The sequence below is a fragment of the Falco naumanni genome, chromosome 6 (genome assembly GCF_017639655.2).
Source record: "Falco naumanni isolate bFalNau1 chromosome 6, bFalNau1.pat, whole genome shotgun sequence".
NCBI lineage: Eukaryota > Metazoa > Chordata > Aves > Falconiformes > Falconidae > Falco > Falco naumanni.
This window is the reverse complement of record NC_054059.1, coordinates 1,711,442-1,733,863: the sequence shown is the minus strand read 5'-3', so window position 1 is coordinate 1,733,863 and position 22,422 is coordinate 1,711,442. Positions and strand designations below refer to the sequence as shown.

Genomic DNA, 22,422 nt, shown 5'->3' with positions numbered 1-22,422 from the left:
TTTCATGGTCTGTGAGCACATCGTTCCCCAGGCATCATTTCCCATGGGTAGTATTTTCTCCAGGAAAGCTTTCAGTCCCAAATGCAGGCTTAACGTTGTTTTCACGTAGATGTGTTCCTGCCGGGTGGGGTTAGTGTACAGCTGTGATGCTGCTGTTTCCTCAGTGAGTTTCTGCTTAGCTGTGCAGGCGTTTTGACTTCAGTGCGCTGGATAGAGGGGAATCGGGAGGCAGATGTTTGATGTGCAGATGCTGTTCTAGCAGAGCTGGCTCAGAAGTGCTGCTGTGATTTGCACACTGGGGATGAACTCACTGGTAAAAGTCTCAGATCGGGTTTTCAGCACATGTCTTCATTTGTAACTTTCATTTTCTTTTTATTTAAGCACTTTTGAAGTATCTTCTATGATTAGGGGGTTGTAGGCGAGGATGGAGGCAGGAAAGAGGACTGGAAAAACAGGCAGAAAGGGTAGTGAGGAAGAGTTCCTATTCATTGCCAGAGATTGGCTGTGGCCTCAGTGATCACTTCTCATCTTGATCAGTTCAGCCCCAGATATTTAATGTTTCTTTTTCTCTTTCAAAAACATGTAGTACTTGCTGGGTTGCAGGTTGACAGGAGGAAAATACATTAATATTTCCATGCAAATACAATATGTTATTATCTACATTCCCACCATTTTAATTGAAGAAACTGCAACCCAGCATAAACATCCTTTTGCTACCAAATTTCTTCTCTCAAAATGAGATCACTCTAACTTAGATTCACATCTTTTTTTTCCTAGAATAAAAGTTAACTATAAAATTGCTTCTTCAAATGAAATTTTTAACTTTATATCAAAAGTGAAATTTAAGTTTTTACTAGAAATTTTTCTGTTGATAATTTAAGATCCAATTTTAACCAGTATTTTTCATATTTCACTTTTTTGAATCCTGCTTTTCTAAAATAGACTTAGGTTTACCAAGTGAATCCTGCTTTTCTAAAATAGACTTAGGTTTACCATGAAATATTTTTTATCCACAAATACTTTCTATTAAAAAAAAATCAAAATTTTAGAAATAAAAGTGTTAGCAAAACTCCTTTTTATTCCAAAAATACCCTGATGCAATAACTTTTCTTTTGATATATATTAGTTTGGGAAGCTTATAAATGCTTAAATTTCAGAGCATGAATTTAATCTTCTGAAGGGGATTAGGAAACTTGCGCCGTGAGCAGGTTGTTGCTTGTAGGATTTCTTGCATCTTAGGGTGGTTTCACATGCTGAACTGGAAAAAAAAAAAAAGATAGGTACAGTTACAGCCATCTTCCTTCACACAGTCTTTAAGTCATCACACAATAATTTTTAGATCTGCTTCCTCTGCTGAATCCTCATGAAGAGTGCACTTAGTATAGATGTTGGTGCGGTGAGCTCTCCTTTGTTCCTTGCTGTCCTGTGCCGGGCGGTGGCTGAGCGCTGGAGCAGAGCGCTGGAGCAGAGCGCTGCCTGCGTTCCCTTCTGAGCCAGGTCACTGAACCAGCCGAGCTTACTGACGGCATCCAAACCTTTACACCTCTCCTGCAACCTGGTCCGTAACAATTAACATTGGCTTACAATGTGAAATGATCACTGAGAAAAAGGAGTTTTGACTTGCACAAGCCTGCAACAACAGAAATAACAGAATCTTCTTTACTGCGGTAAACCAGGTACTGCAGACAAGCCGGTGAACTCCTGGCCACCAACAGGGGCCCGGCTTTGGGGCAGTACCGACACCTAAGTATCGGAATGATTGACTAAGGACACATCGATCTCATTTCATGCTCCACACAGAACACAGTGACAACACAGAAAATAGTATGTTTCTCTCTTCATTTCACGCATGGCTGGGACATGAGAATGTTGGAAGTGATTTTTCCCTGTGGAAATGCTGAATCTACTGAGACCAGTTTTTTCTTTGATAGAAATCACGTGGAATCCCTAGTTTCCTTTGCTCTTTCCTCTGCTTTTTCCTCTGTAACCAAATTTGTGCAATTCCACTGAATGTATTTCAATTGAGAATGTAGAGACTATGTTTACCATATGTGAAATATCAGGAAACACTGACATTGATTGTGAAGAACCTAATTGCTGACATGTATATAGGCAGCAAAGTTCAAAGTTCAGCTTCAAGCATGTAAATATTACAGGTGAAAGCAATAGCATCATCTCATTGTTTAGGCTATGTGCACATCTAGCTTAGATGAGGATTCACAGTAAGTCATCTACAGAAGACCTGTTTCGTTGTTATGGGCATGACCCCACTCCAGCTCAAATGCACATAAGGGAGCACTAACATTTTGTGGACTCTTTGACCCTTCTTCTTGTATCCTTCAGCAGTGATAAACCTTTCTGTGGTTCATCACAGTCACAGAATGGTTGAGGTGGCCAGGGACCTCTGGAAATCATCTAGTCCAACCCTCTGCTTAAGCAGGATCACCTAAAGCAGATTGCCCAGGGCTATGTCCAGTCAGGTTTTCAATATCTCCAAGGGTGGAGACTGGAGACTACACAGCCTCGCTGGGCAACCTGCGCCAGTGTTCAGCCACTCTCACAGTGAAAGTTTTTTGTTCTGTTTAAATGGAATCCCTTGAACATCAGTTTGTGCCCGTTGCATCTTCTCCTGTAGTGGGCACCAGTAAGAAGAGCATGGCTCCCTTTATTCCCTCCCTTCAGGTATTTGTATACATTGATGAGAACCTCTCTGAGCCTTCTCTCCTCCAGACTGAACAGTCCCAGCTCTCTCAGCCTTTCCTCAGAGGAGAAATGCTCCAGTCCCTTAGTCACCTTTGAGGTTCTTTACTGGACTCTTTCCAGTAGCTCCATATCTCTTTTGTACTGGGGAGCCCAGAACTGGACCCAGCACTCCAGATTTGTCTCACCAGCGCTGACTAGGGAGGAGGGATCCCATCCCTTGAATTGCTGGCAATGCTCTTACTAATGCCCTGCAGGATGCTGTTGGCCTTACCCACAAGGGCACATTGTTGGCTCGTGTTCAACTAGGTGTTCACCATGACCCCCAGGTCCTTTCTGCAAAGCTACTCCCATCTGGCTCGCCCCCAGCATGTGCTGGTACCTGCAGTTATTCCTTCTCAGAGGCAGGACTTCACATGTCCCCTTGCCGAACTTCATGAGACTCCTCTCACCCCGCCTCTCCAGCCCGGTGAGGTCCCTCTCGATGACAGCACAACCATCTGGTGCATCAGCCACTTGGCCCAGTTTTGTGTCATCTGCCAATGTGCTGTGGGTGCACTCTGTCCCATCTCCGGGTCACTACTGAAGGTGTTGAACAGTGTTGGTCCCAGTGTCAGCCCCCGGGGTACACCATTAATGACATTACTTTAAATTGTCTCCTTTAACACTGTACCTATGATACAGCAATGATTTCTCATCCACATCTTGGGCTCATGGCTGCTTTGCCTTTGGAACTCGGGCAGCTGAAGCTAACCAATTTAAAACTGTCTAAATGTCTTCTAAGTCCATAACTTACCAGCTAATTTGGGTATACTCTATCACATGGCCCTTTTGTACCAGATGCAACCCTCAAACCTCTTTTGTGGTTGAGCATAGAGAGTATGACTGAGAATACTGCCAAGATTTTACATGAAAAGGTACACCAATGCATGGCTGAAATACTTCATGGCTTTATTTGATTCTATAAATCTGACAGGAGTCAGAAAGGAATGAGTTCCATAATGAACACAGGAGAAAATGTTGGCTCTACCAGACTGTGAAAACCTATAAAAAATGTGGGTAAGAATAGTTTCAGAAAAATAAAAGATATTATCTAAGCCATAGCATTAATCTCTTTTTTTCATGTACTGCTGCTGGCGAAGGTATTGACAGGACCCAGGAATGTGAGCAGATGAAAAGCTTTTGTGTTCTTAGGTAATAGCTTCAGAGAGACTTGAATCGATACCAAACACTCCAAAGACAGTTTGTCTCTACTTGAAGGTGGAGCTGCATTATTGACCAGCAATACTGCTCATCAGCAGAGCTTGTGGTGTTCGGAACAGCAAGGCCAGTTATTCTGGAATGGAATCTCTGGCCACCACTGTAGTACTTGTATCAAATGATGGATTGCACTCCCTGACTCATGTGTTGATTAATTTAAAAAAAAAAAAAAAAGAAAACCAGCAGATAATTTACATTTAATTCTGTAGGCCATTAGCAACTTTTCTGTCCCCTTCATAAAAAGTCAGCTTTCAGCTACTATATTAGAAATACTTATTTCTGATCTCTGATTTTTCTGTACAGTGGGTTTACTGCAGTGGTAATTCTTGAGTTTCACTAGCAAGGCTTGTAATAGAGGAAAAATATCCATTAGGAAGATGCATACGGAACCACTAGTTTGAACTTTGCCAACTAAATGCTCAGGCTGGTCTGAGTAACAAGTACAAGTTGTATTGGATGAGCTGGATGCTTCTGGGGGAAGTTCTGCGGGTGAATCAGCGACAAGTGGCGCCTCTCAGGGGTCCGTACTGGGACCAGTACTGTTTAACATCTTCCTCAGTGACACAGACAGCAGGATCGAGTGCACTCTCAGCAAGTTTGCAGATGACGAGCGGTGAAAAGCTGGACAACAGCTGGCAGCGTGCAGTCGCAGCCCAGAAAGCCAGCTGTAGCCTGGGCTGCACCAACGGGAACACGGCCAGCAGGTCGAGGGAGGGGATTCTGCCCCTCTGCCCCGCTCTGGCGAGACCCCACCTGCAGTGCTGCATCCAGCTCTGGGGTCCTCAGCACAGGAAAGACACGGAGCTGTTGGGGTGGGCCCGGAGGAGGCCATGAAAATGCTCAGGGGGCTGGAGCACCTCTCCCGTGAGGACGGGCTGAGAGAGCTGGGGCTGTTCAGCCTGGGGCAGGGAAGGCTCCGGGGGGGCCTTACTGGGGCCTTTCAGCACTGAAAGGGGCTTGTGAGAAAGAGCGGGACAGACTTGCTGTCAGGGCCTGCTGCGGTAGGGCAAGGGGTAATGGTTTTAGGCTGAAAGAGGGTAGATTCAGACGAGATGCAAGGAAGAGATTTTTTACAGTGAGGGTGGTGAAACGCTGGGACTGGTTGCCCAGAGAGGTGGTAGATGGCCCATCGCTGGAAACGCTGAAGGTCAGGCTGGACAGGGCTCTGAGCAACCTGATCTAGTTGAAGATGTCCCTGCTCCTTGCAGGGGGGTTGGACTAGATGGTCCCTTCCAACCCAAACTATTCTATGATTTGTGAATTAAAGCAAATTACCTAGCTGCCATAGAGGCGATGGGGCCAGGCTCTTCCAGCTTACTCTGTAGCTAGTAAAGAGAGTTTGAGGGACATAGGCTACTCAAACCTTTTCTGCAACAGCACTTCTGTTTGTCTGCACCACCGAAAACACTTAGTTGAGGCACTTTCACTGCTCTAATTTGTCCTAGTTTGATGTTTAGGTAAGTAGTAAATTATGCTGTACTGGAATAAAGGAAGAATTTAGATGACTGCACCAACATTTGAGTTTGCATGGTGTAAACAAAGCAGACAGCAATACCAATTAAGGAGAAAGTTACAGAATTCCTGAGATGCTCAATCCCCTGGTTAAGCCAGAGTTCTTGTTGTTTTTGCTTGTGGTCATGGGGTGTCTGAACACGGTACAGTGCAGTACAGTGCAGTTACCAGCTCAACCTCTAAATGAGCTGCTTTGCTTAGATGGTCCACCAAAATCATGTCTCTTGTGACAGCACTGTCCTGGTTGGCATCCATCCTGTCTCCTTAAAGCATAACTTCATCAGTGAGGGCTCTGGACCCACTCAGATGCTTCCAGAACCTGATTTTGTGTTACTGTGCTGTGCAACAGGGATAAAACAGCTTGTTCAAAGTTAGCACTTGTGTTGCTGCTTCCTGTAGGTACTTTTTTTTTACTTGATATATAATATATGCCCATAGTTCCTCTTGCTTCTCTAGCCATTTTTAGAAAAGTAAAACTTTACTCTCCTTAAACACTCAGCTATAACTTAAAGGTGTCACTGGGAAATGCAGTTACTCTAGGAGGGAAGAGACAAAGCAAAGGTATGGCCAGTGCTTTGAAAATCCATTGTTCTTTAACTTGGGAGTTGTTTGGGGTTTTTCTGACGGATCAGGACTTTTATTAGGACTAGTCATAATAATATAGCCGATTTCTGGAGGGCAGCCGGCATCCAGAGAAATCAAGAAACTGATTTCTGAAATGAGGAAAAATTTCCTTGCAGAGCATTGTTAGAAACATTTATTTATAAAATAGTGATATTGTTAGAAACTTTTCCTTTTAATATTGTTAGCTTTATACTGCAGTTGTAACCCTGAGTCACTAATGTATTTTGAAAATGTATGTGATGAATTATTCAGAAGCTTTCACAAAAAAAAAAAAAAAAAAAAAAAAAGGAAAAATGAAGTCAGCAAATTCATGTAAATAAGCAAAACCCTGTTCCAAGATAAAAATATATGCTTACCTGAAAATAAACAAGTGCCTGGGATGGCTTGCAGGCATGTCCCATTCATAATAGATCAATTTCTTTTTCTTATCCCTCAGTGTTCTTGCAATGATCTATTTTGCCATCATTTTTCTTTCTTTCTGCCTCTCTAATAGACTTATCCCAACCATTGCATGTTCTTAAAGAAAAAGATGATGCAGTTCAATGGCAGGCTTATTTAGATCAGGAAACATTCCATTGGAATCACCATAAAGCAAAAGATATAATATTTTTTCACGTATGGATATACCTACATGCATATGTATATTCATTCTCATCTAAGCAGTCTTTTAATAGTTATATAACATAAGAGGGATTAACCTACATTTATAGAAAAATTCAAGATAAAATGTTAAGAGATACATTAACATTGTGGCTGTGCTTTTTAGCTCCAGATAGGAAACAAGCATTTTTTTCCTGAAAGTTCCACATTTATCAGATTTCACAACTTCACAGTCATTTTCTTACGGCTTTCTTCACTGGACGTCTTCTAGTGCTCTGCATTTTATAGGAAACTACATGACTTTACAGAAAGTCCCTCTCCTATTTTCTTGTGACTAATTTCTGCCATAATCTGCTGGAACAGCAGGTAGACTAGCCAGCTCTGTTGTTTTATTTTCATCTACTTTATAATTCATACCATGACACTGCTGCATGCTCAAATATGACCCCAGGGACTCCAGCTGCAATACCCTCACATCCTCAGCAGCATCTCTCTGTGCCCCCTTGGAATATTCTAACACTACAGATGATATCATGTATCTGTGCCTACTAGACACATAGAAATCAACAGTATTTAGCTTTGTTCCAATCTAAACAGCAAAATCCTCTTTTCCCAAGGAATGGAAACATCACAGTCTTTCCCTGTGCCTAGGACACGAGTTAGCAGCTGGAATGCTGGAGTCAGCGTTTGGTTCCATGAGACTGAATAGCATCAGACCTCCAGAGATTTCTTAACTGACCTTCAAAACACAAAGTCTAGCTTCCAGCAAACTTAAAGTAAACATATTTCTCTAGAGATTAGGATCAAAGCACAAGAAAAACATTCTACTTAGCTACATGGTGCTCATACCATTACTTATTTATTGGAGCAACGGTAAGCAGTGCTGGGGCAGATGAGATACACTTTTTTTTGTTGCCTGGCTAATGGTAAACGTAGTTCACAAAGGTTACCCAGACATTTGCCAAGAGATTTGCAAAAATCATCATTATTTTTCATACCATTGCTGCTTCATTGCCAAATATGGTCTCATATCATCATTGTTGAACTCTGAAGACTTTCTCTGAAGCAAAGTTTTGGGAGACTTGAGTATTTTACCAGAGGAGCAGCTCAAGGACACCCCCAGGCTTTAACTGTAGTCTCAGGGTACTCTTTTAATGTTCTCAAGCAACAACTGCCATCTGTAAAACAGGAGTAATGGCACTTTGCTCCCATGTCCATATAGGTATTTAGGAGGATAATTACAAATTCAGAACTTCTGAGGTATTACAATAGTGGGTTTTGTTTGTGCATATAAATTAGGCTTCCTGTAACAGATTGGTTTCCTGGGAAAAAACAAAAATAATAATCAAGAGGACCACTTTTTTAGGAAAATTGATGGGTATGCAGAGCTTTTGATAACTTAAAAACCTATCACCATCCATTAGCATGAAAAGACAGAGATATATCTGCAGATATCAGAAGCTATTTGTTGGTGAGCTTTGTGCAACAAAATCCACTGTAAGTAACACAGGTTCTTCATCCATGCCCTTTTAGGATTTTGCTGCTGCCACTTTTAGGCAGAGATGAAACTGTGTTAGGAAGCTGGTGTACTGATTCAGCAGGGAGGAGATCAGAAAGGTGATTGACTCAAGGTTGCCCTCAGAGACAGTTCATAAGTCTAATTCCCACAAAAAAAGAACGAAAATTCCTCTGAAATCCAGTTTCAAGTCTGCCCTATGACCTTGAATATGCAGCCCAGTTAACCACAAACATTCTTTGATTCTCTTCCTAGCCATCAGTTTATACTGCTTCCCCAGTACGGAAGAAAACGAGCAAAATTTAAACTTGTTTTTGGTGATGGCTATGTAGTGATTGTGTACCAAATGCATTGTGCTGTGTCTACTTTTTATATGTCATGCTGTGCAAATGTACAAGCTGACGGATGTCATTTTCTCGTATACATGCCTCATTCATTTCACATCCACATCTCTGATCTTAAAGGAAATGGAAGGTCAGATTCAAGCCCTGTTATACTATTGTTCCAAGGGTATCACAAAAAACATACCTGTAATGTTTTTAAGAAAGCATGTTTCCCACTGATCTGAGTTACAGATTATTTGATTTCCTTACTACACTCTGTCTTGGCTAGCACAAATATTTAAGGCAGTCAGAAATACAGTAAATCAACTCAAAAGATTTTCAATTTACAGGAACAACAAGTTTTCCATAGCTTGTGCCAAACAATTGAATCATTACTTTTGGTCTGAAATAAGCATTATCGCCTCTCTCCCTGCCCTTTTCCACTGCCTTACTACTATCCCTCCAGGATTAAATTAATAAATGCCTGACTTTATGCATTGGTGCCAGTGGAGACCTGCAGTAATTGTTCTTTCTCATAGTTCAAATGATCATTTTGGTTTACATCTCACAAAGTGGAAACCCAGAAATAGATGATATGCCTTTTTAAAACTGAACCATGGGTATAGGACAGGCAGTGAGTGTATAAAAACAAGTATGAGGCAGTAACTCTAACCGGACTAGATTTCAGCTCTGTGATGGCTAAGCACTCCCTCGAATCTTGTTCCTCACGTGCGTCTCTTCCTTACTTTCAGGCTTTGCATCTGGTTAGGATAAACTGTTTTTCAAAGCGCAAGGATTTCAGATGCTAAAAGTCACTGATACTTAAATATTTTAGGAGACCATCCCCATTAGAGGACTTATTCTCAAGTCCTCTAAAATTTATGATTGTTGGCACTGTCTGCAGCTACACTCAAGTTTAATGAAGAGCGCAATCCAATGAGTCCAGCAGATGTTTCTGGGTTTGCTTCACTGGGAACTTTCTGGATTTTTCTTCCTTCATTCCCAGGAACCAAGACCCAATTTTAGCAAAGTGCTGATAATCCAACCAGCAACAAGACTAAGTCTTCATCTCCACGATCCTGAAAACATTCAGCATTGCAGATCTATAAGCAGCTGACGTTTGCATGCTTATCCAAGCCTTCTTAGCCTGGAAAACCGAAGGATGGGAAACTCGTACAAGTGGCTCTCAGTAGATTTGTGGTATTTCCTGCACTTGTCTGGCACAGAACTATAACCTATCTCACAGCATTTTGGCACTGCCAACATGGAACCTGACAATAAAGAAATAAAATAAATATGTAGGAAAAGAAAATATTTTCCAATAACAACAAGGGAAACCTTCTGGGAGTTGCAGTTATGATTTAGTTTATTTCTCTTTATGAGATAGCTCTTTTGCTATCCAGAGGTATTTGTGTCACCTTTCATTGACACCAAATGTTAGCAGCATAGCTGGGATTATGTGAATAACAGCCACATAGTTTGGAGTCCTTTGTCTTCCTTCTGTTTGGTCAGGTAGAGGGGAGTATTTTGAAAAGGAAGGAATGAGCAAAAAGATAGGAATGGCGAGAGAAAGCCAGGAACACATTGCAAAGTGCTTGACACTTTTCTTGGGCCTTTTAACTCCATAGCTGGTTTATTTTTTGAACTATTGCTTCTCTCTCTGTTCCCTGATTTCTTGATAAACCGTGCCTCACAATCCAGTAGGTAATGCTCATAATGCCAGTAATACATAGCGAATGCAAAGACAGCTTTATCTTCAGGCATCTGACCTAAGAGTGTAAGTACCATTAGGTTAAGCTGAGGCAACCTTCTTGCTCCCTGTTATGTAGGTAACAAAATAAACAGTATATGTTGTTAAAGACTACCATTTTATTATGGAACAGACCAGCATTAGAAATTCAGGGCACTGCAAATGACCGAGAAACACCTGTCCTGACTTCCACAGGTAAGGCAGCATTACCTGTTATCTGAGCAAGCAAATAGTCCTCCACTGAATGATTTTTTCCATCTTTCCAGAGCACGTGGAGAGCCCCACCAGAATGACCAGCAGTCACACAGACTGTCACTACTGCCTGCAGGCTCTTCGTGGAAGGAAATATGCATTGAGAGAAGAAAACGCTTACTGTGTTACGTGTTATGACAGCCTGTTTGCCAACCCCTGTGAAGAGTGCAAGCAACCTATTGAGTGCGACTCCAAGGTAAGCATTTAGCTTTCACTTCTTGTTCTTTTCTAAATTATATACAAATCCCATTTCTTTAATGGCAGATTCTATATCCAGAGCTCTGCACATCCCTGTACTGGTGAAGAGACCTAAGCATAGCCATTGTGCAGCCACGCACAGCAAAGAGAAACAGTGCTACTTTCCAAGAATAGGAAAGCTCTGGGGCCAAAGGTCAGGAAATCTGCACATACATGTACCTCAAACATACGGCAAGGCTGTGGTGTATGTGTGGAGCACAACTAGACTCCATCCTTCCCCCCCAGTCACTCGCTGGCTGCAGAGACTGTGCAGTGCTTGAGAGACGGTAGGGGGATGGTGTAACGCGGTGGATCAAGTTGAATGGCACTTTGAAATATCTGAGAGATGTCCATGGAAAAAATATTTTGAGTATTGGATAAATTACTTTTACTATAGGTGTTGACATGCAGATGCCAAGCTGAGGAAAACCCATATTTACAATTTATATATTATTCCCTCTGTCTTTTGGAAATGAGGTATGTTTTAATTTTAACTTAATTCCATACTTACCTTGCCTATCTCGCAGAAGGCGTGTTAGTGGCAGTGTTTCTGAGCTTGTCTTTCTTTTCACCTCTCCCTTTTTAGAACATTAATTAATAATGCGAGTTCCTCTGTGGCCTTTGACAGGATTTCCAGTACCCTGTACTCCAATTTAAAGCCTGTACACTTGACTTTGAATTTTTAAGTTCAGATGAAACCTATCAAAATGCCTTTGTTTTGCCAAGTTCGGTGTGTAGTGCTCACCTTCTCCTCACGCTCGCTTTGCCTACGCTCTTTTGAAATAAAAGGTCAGAAAGTTATTAAAACAAGCCTCTCGGGAGGTCTCCCTGGCCAAAGCACTTCATGGTTTGCAAAGCACATTGTCTGACTAGAGCTCAGAACTGTAAAGGAGTCATCCAAGGAAAATGCTGATCTGGCTGACACTCCTCAAACTCTCATCAGCATTTTTCAACAGCAGACTTGTACATGTAGCACCAGTCAGGGCCACCTGAAGAACAGGTGCTCTGAACTCACTGATTTCACTTTTAAAGTTTAAAATTAAGTGTTAGAACTACCGATGTCGAAGGTCATTAACAGAAACAGGTCTTTGGACTAACTGGAAGGAAAAGCTGGGAGAAAAAAGCAGGAATAATAAGACAGGAGTGCAACAGGCCAGAGTCAGCTGAAAAAGCGGACCACAGAGGTCTATAGCTGGTTGTCCCACCTCTGCCAAGGTGCTACAGCTTGGCCGTCTCCCTCCCCTTCCTCCCCAGCCTTTGCCTCAGGCTGCGCCGGGGTCATTAGCCTACTTTCTGCCAGGTTCAGAGTGCTAACTAAAGCAAAGGAAAGTGGGAAGCTCTCAGCACCTCCTGAACTGAAGCATGGTATTTATTTCATTTTTAGCACTTTAAAGGGTGGGGTTCTGACAATGGAGAAAAATGAGGTTGGATTTCTGCCCTTTTGTGCTTCTTACAAAGGAGAACTGGAAGGGTCTGGCTTACTTTTTAATTGGGAGAGTGGGTGGAGAGGTGCATTTTTCCCTTTTTTTTAAATCTTGGAAAAATAAAATCTGCTGTTTGCTCCTCTTTTTTAATTCTTAGTCAAGGTCTCATGCATATACTGTTAGCTTTTTCGTCCCCTAAGCCTGCTGAGTCTTAAACATTTTTCTGCCAAGTTTTTAGGAGGAGTTATATTAGGTATAAATAAAAGCAATGATTTTTTAATAATCTTCCCAAGAATCATTTTGTTCTCAATGAGATTTTAGTTGCCTGTTGTCTGCAATAATATGATCTTTCTTTAGTGTCATATAGTGTCAGCTGGAAGAAAAAGTTGTAATGTCGAACAACACACGAGGTGCATCTCGGAGTCGGTGGAGAATGCACCTCTTGTCAGGTGGCCCATGCACATTAAAAATGTTGATCACTTGTTTCCCCTTGAAGGCCAACTGCAAAATACAAAATGATTCTTCCAATAAAAGCATATCTCTGGTGTTACATACAGAAAGACAATTGCCTGTGCCAACACGGCTCCTAATGGTCTCTGCAAGAGATCGACAAAATACACTGATACAGAGATGCTGAGTGATTACATCATCTCTGAGCACACTTCCCAACGGACACGCTTGTCATCTCTTCAAGTCGCCGTTGCAATGTTTGCCATTTTTCACTTTATTTCTGGGAGGAGCGGAGGGATAAGAACACTGTAAAGAAATGCATTCATTAACATGGCCTTACTTTCTCCAAGGATCTGGCCTACAAAGGCCGCCACTGGCATGAGGGGTGCTTCAGGTGTGCCAGATGCAGTCGCTCGCTTGTGGAGAAACCATTTGCTGCCAAGGATGAGGTCCTGCTGTGTACCGAATGCTACTCTGATGAGTATTCATCTAAGTGTTTCCACTGCCAGAAGACTATTATGCCTGGTAAGATTATAGGGACCCTTTGGTGGAAAATGGAACAGCATTTCTAATTATAAGCACAACCTTGAATAACCAAGCTACAAGGTCCTTGACCTTCAGAACAGCTTTCAGGTAACTACTTCTCCTTTGTTTGTAGTACCCTCCCGGGAGTGAAGAGACGCCACGACACAGAATCATAGAATCATTTAGTTTGCACAAGACCTTTAAGATCATCAAGTCCAACCATAAACCCAGGACTGTCACTTCCATCTCTAAACCATGTTGCTAAGTACCACATCTACACGTTTTTTAAACACTTCCAGGGATGGTGACTCAACCACCTCCCCGGGCAGTCTGTTCCAGTGCCTGACAACCCTTTCAGTGAATACATTTTTCCTAATATCCAATCTAAACCTCCCCTGGCACAACTTGAGGCTGTTTCCTCACTTGTTACTTGGGAGAAAAGACCGACAGCCACCTGCCTACAACCTCCTTTCAGGTAGTCGTAGGGAGCAGTAAGGTCCCCCCTGAGCCTCCTCCTCTCCAGGCTAAGCAACCCCAGTGCCCTCAGCTGCTCCTCGTAACACCTGTGCTCCAGACCCTTCCCCAGCTCCGTTGCCCTTCTCCAGACACACTGCCTCTGGTCTAGCACTGACAGGGTTTATGAATACTTATGAGGAGTATTCCAGGTCAAGACAGGGTAAAATGTGTTCGTGTTGAGCCCTTGATTCTGTTGCTGCTCTTAGGAAGCAGATCCTGCTGTGAGTGACGGTGGACAGAGCTAACGTTAGCAGGAGTGCCGGGTTAGACAAGACACCTGCACTTTTGTCTGTCACATTGAGCAGACCTCAAGTTTGTGTTCTTTATACCATTTCTTTCACTCAGAAATATTTTTTGTTTAAATTGTCAAAACATGGCATTTTGTGTTCAAATCATTATTGGCATCTTTACTAAAAAGAATACGAGCACATTTGTGTTTACAATAGGTTTTTTCCTGCCATTAGCAAACTTCAAAATTCGGCACTTTCCACTAAACTGCCTTTCAGGTTTTGCTCGGATCTGTTCAGGACATCCTCTAGACCTTTCATTGCCACCACACCAGTAAAGCTCATACAGCAGAGAGGTTGCCTAAAATCTGCCTCTTCAGAGGTATCTAAGAGAAGCCACAGCACTTTGTGTGGCAAAACGAAGCAGCTTGCTTAGGAAAGGGGCTCCCTAACATTTGGAAGAGTGAAGTACCCTCAAAGCTTGAACCTTTTTACAGATCACATATGTAGCTCCAAACACCAGCTGCAAACTATCTGCCACGGCTGCTTGACTACTAGTTTGGGAACCTTTGGCCAACGACATCAGTAAATTTGGCAGTGACATAGGAATTTTCTTTGACAGTGGATCTTCATGCCAAACAGTAAGGTATAGGCTGACAGAATTAAGTGTCTTAGTATAAATACTAGGTTACTGGTGTCGTGGTTCAACTTGTAACATTAATTTGTGTTTTTACAGTTTATTTCCTTTTCATTACAGGTAAAAGCCGTATTAGCAGAAACGAATATTGTAGGAATGGTGTTCAGTTGAAGGATGATACACTGCTTACATTTTACATAGTTTAAAAAAAAATAAATGTCTAATAGGTACACCTTACCAGATGTGAATAGTTCAAGAATATACTCGGGTTTGCATTATTATCCTCTGATGTATATCTGCCTTACAGATTCTGCCCCAGACTCCAGGAGACTAAATCCTTGCAGCAAGTGCTGAGACTAGGAGTAACAATACAAATAGGGAACTGAAGTAGCATGAAAATGCCAACCAGTTTCTATATCGTTAACTTCTTTGTCATCAGCTTTCTAGCTCTGTGCTGAAACGACCCAGCAGACAAAGACAGTAAAGTCAGCCTTCTGATTTATGTTTACATACAGCCACTAGTGGAGGTTTCTCTCTCCACTAGCCTCACAGTGCAGGAAACAGGTATTCAGGATTCATCAGCTGTATCAGCAATTCTCTTTGTGTGGAAAGGATGGCAAAGCACCTGGCACCTCCCTTTGCAGTCTGATGCTACCAGCAGGGGAGGAAGTTATGGTGGAGAGTCACTGGAAAAATCGTTCTTGGATATATGTGCATATCTTGGACTTACACATCTACATTAAGGTGTACAGGGCACCTGTACGCAGAGCTAAGAGCTCTGAAACTCCTCTGACAGGCACTTAACTGAGTGACTTTCTAGCCTTGCGCCGCATCAAAAGCATCTAGTTGAACACGATAAAAAGAACTGTCGATCTAGGATGGAAATATTATGAGCTATGAGACGAGGCAGTGTAGTGTGCTTTATCACAAAAAGGTATTTACTTTTAAAGACTTGCCATCTTATGCTGAATAAGATAAATAATTCATTTATAACTGAAGGGCCTTCACTTAAGGAAGCCAAAATTTAGTGCATTAACAGATGTACTAAACATCCAACAAATTAATCTGTAATTCATAAAAGTGCTGTGTACCTGAACATTATCACTGAGTTGGCTGGTCTGAGAAAAACTCTGAGCAACTAAAGCATATCACAGGGAAGTAACACTAAAAGACTCATATAAGGACAGACTAAAAATCACAGCTTAGGCAATTTAGCACTTCTTTTGCCAGGTGATCATATGTCATCGAATGTGTTCTTGAAATTTCAAGTACATGCAGAGAAACTTATCAGAGGATAAGTGCTCTCTTGGGTGATCCAGTACTGAGATAGAAGGTTAAAACCAGGAGTGTTCCCAGCATTTAAAACTTGTATTACAAGCTATATCTGGGGGGATTGTTCACTTTGGGTTTTTGCAGGTTCCCGTAAAATGGAATTTAAGGGAAGTTCCTGGCATGAATCCTGCTTCGTTTGCCAGTATTGCCGGCAACCATTGGGAACAAAACCACTGATCACCAAAAACAATGAGAATTACTGCATGCCCTGTTTTGAGAAGCAATTTGCTCACCATTGCTACTCTTGCAAAAAGGTAATTAAACATAAAATTGAAAAATTGCCCTAATGAGGCAATATTGCTCATGTGGGAAGGGGCTGGATCATGTGAAATGCATGGTGAACTAAGAGTAAGAGCAGAGTCTTCCTTTTGGCATCGGCCACTGAAAGCCAAGTGTGACAGTGTCTGCTGTCCCCTTTAGTTAATATTGATCTAAGCCTGATTATATTTGAAATAAATTTATTGATCAGAACAAATACTTTAGGGCTCTTTTGTTACTGATTGTGATTTTTAACAAAGGTAGAATTTTTCTCTGAAAGTTATGCAAAACCCTGATAATCTCTTATTTTGCCTTGATAAACATACCTCCCTTTTTGATGTTTTTCATATATATACACATGCATAATAAGCCACCTAAGCTAAGCAAAGCATTCAGTCTTGCCTGGTTTGTTTTGGTGTTTTTTTTCATGAAATGCATCAGGCAATAATCAGGTTAAGTAATATTCCATCGTGAAAATACTACTCAAGAGTTCCACTGTTTCAACATATGATGCTTCCCCTGTGGGTAGCAGAAAGTTTGAATTCAAAAGGGTTTTTCTTTTTCCCCCCAAATACAAATAAATCAATTCATTCCTCCCTCAATTTCTCATGTTTTAAAATTGTCTCTGGATGATGAAAACACTCTTCTAGGTGTTCTCTAGGGAAATGTTTGAGGCTGCTTTTTATGGCAGAATTTAACTTATTCTTTAGTACCTGTATCACTATGGAAGCAAAAATTATTTAGGTTTTTATCACTTCATCAAATAACTTATAATTTTGTACTTATTTAATGTTTATCTGTAAAACTCTAACAAAAGCTTTTAATGTAATAAAAATCTGCTGCCTGTTTTTTTTCTTCAGTAGTTAAACTTCAGAAAGTACCTTTATATATTCCCATGTCTCTACATCTAGCCTTTAATTTGCATTAAATGATCACATGGCAAATATAGTAATTCTGCTCTATGTTTATTAGAGGCATAGAGGTTAGCACTTATGTGAAATAATCAGGATTTGCTTCTTAAAAATTCTAGGAATGCAACAAGTCCCCTACATAATAGCTAAAGCAATTTTACTATTTAAACTTGCCTCAGTTCCCATCAATAAGAATGGAGCCCAAAAAGATTAAATTGCCAAACTGGAGTCTTGAATTTTGTGCCAGAGATTTTCAGATTTTAATGGAAAAGCAAATGAGAGTTAGAAATAGCCCAATACTGAAATGCTAGGGGGATTGGGAACTGCTTAGATTTCTTTGTTGCCTGACATCACCCAGTATTATTCTTTATTTCCCTGAAACTGTATTTCCCTGGGAAATTTGATGGTGTCACTGTTTTTTCTTAATGAAGCTTCTCCAAATTTTTCTCCTCCTGTTCCAATTATACTCATTCATACATTCATTCACTGTCATGCATGCGACTTGACAGTAGAAACACTATCTCACAGCTCATCTTTATCTCTACAGAAATTTCTCTGAACAGTCTCTCACAAATTCTGTGAAACCAGCTCTTTACCACACATATGGAAGCCATAAAGCAACTGGAAATTTCCCTCTTCATAAATAACCAGTGGAGAGCTGTGAATGAGTTGCAGGGATTGGGAAGTTTGATGACACTGATAAACACCATTTTTTCTTCTTCTGACAGTGTAGATCTCCTTCCTGCCTCACTTTTGCTTCTTTACTGTCTTTCTTCCTACTTAAAATACTGTTTCAGTGGGAGACAGCAAACTGCCAGTTCCAGCTGGAGATTAGCCATAATCTCAGCGTACGTTCTCTCATCCGCTGTCCGCCACTGAGAATTGTTCTGAGAGTGTACCTGATGTTAAGGTTTTATCCACATGTATAAGAGGAAAATTTCAGAAGAAGCTAACCTGTTTATTACAAACAATGAGGTTATCCTGTGACAGAAAATTGAGAATAACAAACCAGTGGCATGTTCAGCTCAACTACAGTTAGTCAGATTGATATTCCAGATGAAAAACAGTTGATGTGACCACAACTGTCTTCTCTTGTGTGTGTGGAAAGAGAGAAATGAAGCAGAAGGACTTATGAAGGGCCGGATAATCCTTCACAATTCACTTTTCATTGTTCACAGTTGTTCACAATTCACAGTCTCATTGCTCTGTCCCTGTTTGTCAATACATTAGGTAATAACTTCTGGGGGAGTGACCTACCATGACCAGCCTTGGCATAAAGAATGCTTTGTGTGTGCTGGGTGTAACACCCAGCTGTCCGGACAAAGGTTTATTTCCAAAGACGAGTACCCGTACTGCATAGACTGTTTCAGCAGACTGTATGCCAAGAAGTGTGCTGCTTGCAAGAAACCTATTACAGGTGAGTCTCATCTTCTAGAAGGAGCCAGAAACTGATGTATCCTCTCAAAGCAGGCCTTTACTTTAGAAAACAGCATTAAAAGTCCCATCATAATGAAAGACTGAAGGAGTTAACTACTAGAGGAACAATCTCCCCATCACATGCAACATATCGTGCTAGGACCTACTGGTCATGCGTGTTCCCTAACTGCTAAGGAGTCGGTTTATGCGCCAAAAGGAGTTCCTCCATTTTTTTAGTGCCTTCTGCACCAAAATTCATCTTTAAGAATACAAAAATGGCACTTTTGGCTCTTCTCAGAACAGTACACACAAGTCCCTCATCTCTGCAATTTCTTTAGCTTTGTTTTTAAATGCAAATGCAATCAAACTGGACGTGAATTAACTGCCTGTTGGTAAATCACACTTGTCAAATCAGAAAGCTTGTCAAATGCAACAGAGCTCTATTCCATGCATCCTTGTGTACTTAGCTGATTTATAGTTGGACATATGTCACTAGTCTGTGATAGCTGAAGCTTTCTGGGAGCATTTGCCGGCGTTCTGCATCGTAATTCTGTTATGTGTGGACTCAGCTGTTGAAAAGTACCACCTGATTGTTACAGGTGCATGCTGTATATTTAAGTGGACAAAGGAAATGAAGAATATCCAATCAAGTGGGCATGTTTTTACAAAAAAAAAACCCAAAAAAAAAAAAAAAAAAAAAAACCACCAAAAAAACCCAACCCAAAACAAAACCAAAACAAAGAACCAAACAACCAAACCAAAACCAACCAATAAAATAAAATCCTGAAAAAAATCCAAACCCCACAACTCCCCGATATTTTATTTCAGACACTTACGTTAGGAATCCCATGATCTAGTAATTTCCTACAGACTCCATTATGAAAAAACTTAGGTCTAAATAATTAAATTCACTCAATGTTGTAAGGAACTACATGTATCAACACATTGCAAATAATTTTCATGAGAGTTTGTTGGGAAGTTAGCAAATCTGAGTGGACATTCTGACAAACTCATTCTGTTCAGAGTTTGTAATGGGATATGAAAACAAGTTGTGGCTTTACTTAAAATATTTCTTACTGTATTTAATTTTAAAGGTTTTTGTCAATTCAGCCAAGAAAGGATATTTCAGATTATGGATTTTTGTTGATTTGTTTGTTTGCTATATGAATGACAACCTGATCACACATCAGAAAACAACACATTTCGTTTCTGAACCATGTCCAGAAATACTGGCTTTACATCTTCTTTCTCGTAATCTCTTTCAGCTCTTGGAGGTGGCAAATTTATCTCATTTGAAGAGCACCAATGGCATGGGGAATGCTTTAAATGTGCAAAATGCTCTGTCTCGCTGGTGGGCCAGGGATTTCTCACTCGGCTGGATGATGTCCTTTGTCAGAGATGTGGCTCTGCTTCATAGTTCTGTGGAGAGCTGTACAGCTGCATTATTCTCGCTCTGTAATGATGTACTTCTTTACTCTGCAGCAAGAAACCCATATAAAAGGTCTAACAGTTATTTAGTCATTGAAGTAACTTTCCAACAGCAGTTTAATTCTATCATAGTTTTCAACTGCTTATAAAAAAATGTAAACAGCTGTATACTGTTTAAGAAATAATGCAGAAGAGGTTTGTATATATTTTAAAAATAACTACAGTATCTTTCTCCTTGTAACACACTGCACTCTGCTGTTAGAAGCTTAAAAATTTACATTTTGTTTCCTATGAACCAGGGAGGACTGTGAAAGCCTATATGGCATATGACTAATGATGAGGCGTTAGCACTGCTTCAGAGACGCAGACCTTGGGTGGAAAGCTAAGCATGTGCATTTTTCTATTGGGTCATAACACTGATAAGAACAACTTGTAAATATCAGCTTTCTCCATACTTTGGGCAAAAAAGTTGTTGACAAAGCAGGCAGAAAGTGGGAGGAGAGGGTACTTTTTCACAGAGGGCCTCCAAGTCACAGAGGCCCATTCCAGGGCCAGATAAAGGGAAAAAAGGTCATTTTCCTCTCCTTACTGAGATTCCTCCTTACAAATATAGTCTTTAGTCATCCAAAAAACTGACAGGTCCTTTCACCATATTGGTTAACTGTACTTAATTTTTCAGGCATAACTTCTTTACAATGTAAATAAACCCATACACTGAGATACTGTAAGAGATGATGATTGCCCCAGATTGGATAGTGCTGATCTACACTTTCCCATAGCTAATATGCCTTAAGACTTTGTCTCTGTTGTCCTCACTAGACCTTGAAATACACACATAGAATATATATTTTTGCTAGTAGACAAAGAACCAACTTACACTTGTCCCTTTAACCTTGTACTTTTCCTCCCCTCAAAACTCATTTGCCAGCAATTAAAGCACTGTAAATGGCCTTACCACTTCCACCCCGCTAGGTCTTTGATGCACAGCCTGCCCCTTTTCTTGTAAGTGCCTGCTTGTCTACACCAGGGTACAAGCTCTTCAGAACCAACGCCCAACTCATTTTGCCATGTGCCATGTGCATTTGCCGATATTATGACAAGAATTGGTAACGTTGTCATTGCAAGCCAGGCAACCCTTGCTTGTAGTACAAGGTGTTAGTTTCTGGGTACCGGGCTTTGAGGAGGTTATACCTGCTCGCTGAGCTTCAGCACTCAAGTGTGTATCATTAAAGGTCATCTAGAGCTGAGTTACAAACATTTCTCTTCTTTCTTCTTCCATACTGTAAGTTACACTGGCCTAACTCATGTTACAGTGCCCGTGCCAGGACATTGTGAATGGTGCAGTGACACTAAGAACGGCGGATTCTGCATTACTCAGCACTGGTTTAGTCCTCATCTCTCACGTCTTTCAGTCATATATTCTCCTTTAGATTCTGACCTTAAGTGCATAGAGTTAATGGGCTGACCTGAGTGGTGGGCTTTATCCAGACTGAAGACAGCCATTACTTTAGGTAGAAAAGTGAAAAAAAGAAAAAAAAAAAAAAAAAAAAAAAAAAAAGAATATGTGTGCCTAGCTAAGCCAGAGCTGAACTGCAGTGGCATAAAATCAATATGGATAATGACTGACCAACAAGTACATAGCGGTCTGTTTTCCAGTCAATAAAATATTGATCTTTTCCTCTGCATGGTGTTCATTTTTGGTTTGCAGTTACTGCTTTCATGGCAGCTTTTATTGTGGTCTAGAGTTTGATTAGTTTATGCCTTTTCATTTTATCCCAGCTGCTTCTTTTTCTATTTTCACATTTCACATGGCTGATACAGGTTCTTGGTAAGACTTGCATTCCCATAAATAGAAATATGTTTCATTGCCTTAAATATATATGTATATACACATACACACGTACAGCGTTCACAGTTATGTATGATGTTCTAAAAATGTGCACTGAGTTATCAGAAATTAGCCCATTAGTAAATGTTAATTGTCTGAAATTTTTAAATGAAAATGATGAATCACTAGATTCAAGCTTGTCTGTGGGGTATAACTTTTGTTTGTGTTGTGTGAAATAACATTCAGCAAAGTGCAAGAATGCGGTTGGGCCCTTTATTCTGTCTTGTCTGAGCAATCTTCCAATTTAATTACAAACAGACACAAGAATTACCAGGCAGAGTCCTAAGACATGACAAAGTCACAGGTCAGACACACTGATCATGATAATCCCCATCTTTCAGCCTTAACATTTAGGAAAATGAAATTCCTCTCTGACTCATCAACTAATTATATTTTTAGAAATACCAACTGAATTATTTATTCCTCCTGCAGTAAATACACTACAATCAAATCTGAAACTGAGCATTTTCACTTCAAAATAATAATAAAAAATAAATGTGATTGCTATAAATACTTGGAATAAAAGTTATATTAGATATCAGGTTGATATTTCCTGGTGTCTATCACTAGCAACCAATGCCTAAACAAAAATGCAGTAATATTCTTGTGGTGGGTTGACCCTGCCTGGACGCCACC

General features: G+C 40.7%; 1 protein-coding gene across 2 annotated transcripts in view; it reads left to right on the top strand.

The window, feature by feature from the left end:
* The window catches only part of FHL5 (four and a half LIM domains 5), a 31,637-nt gene extending 10,220 nt beyond the window's left edge, over positions 1-21,417 (top strand). The window contains exons 2-6 of one of the 2 annotated variants that reach the window (XM_040597815.1): positions 10,552-10,733; positions 12,999-13,173; positions 15,970-16,139; positions 18,285-18,471; positions 19,736-21,417. In XM_040597815.1, the coding sequence (XP_040453749.1) occupies positions 10,575-10,733; positions 12,999-13,173; positions 15,970-16,139; positions 18,285-18,471; positions 19,736-19,887 (843 nt within the window). In that variant the 5' untranslated portion in view covers positions 10,552-10,574 and the 3' untranslated portion in view covers positions 19,888-21,417. Of the gene's footprint in view, positions 1-9,905; positions 10,734-12,998; positions 13,174-15,969; positions 16,140-18,284; positions 18,472-19,735 lie in introns of those variants that run through there. The other variant, XM_040597814.1, reaches the window with a different exon arrangement.
* The last annotated feature ends 1,005 nt before the right edge of the window (positions 21,418-22,422 follow it).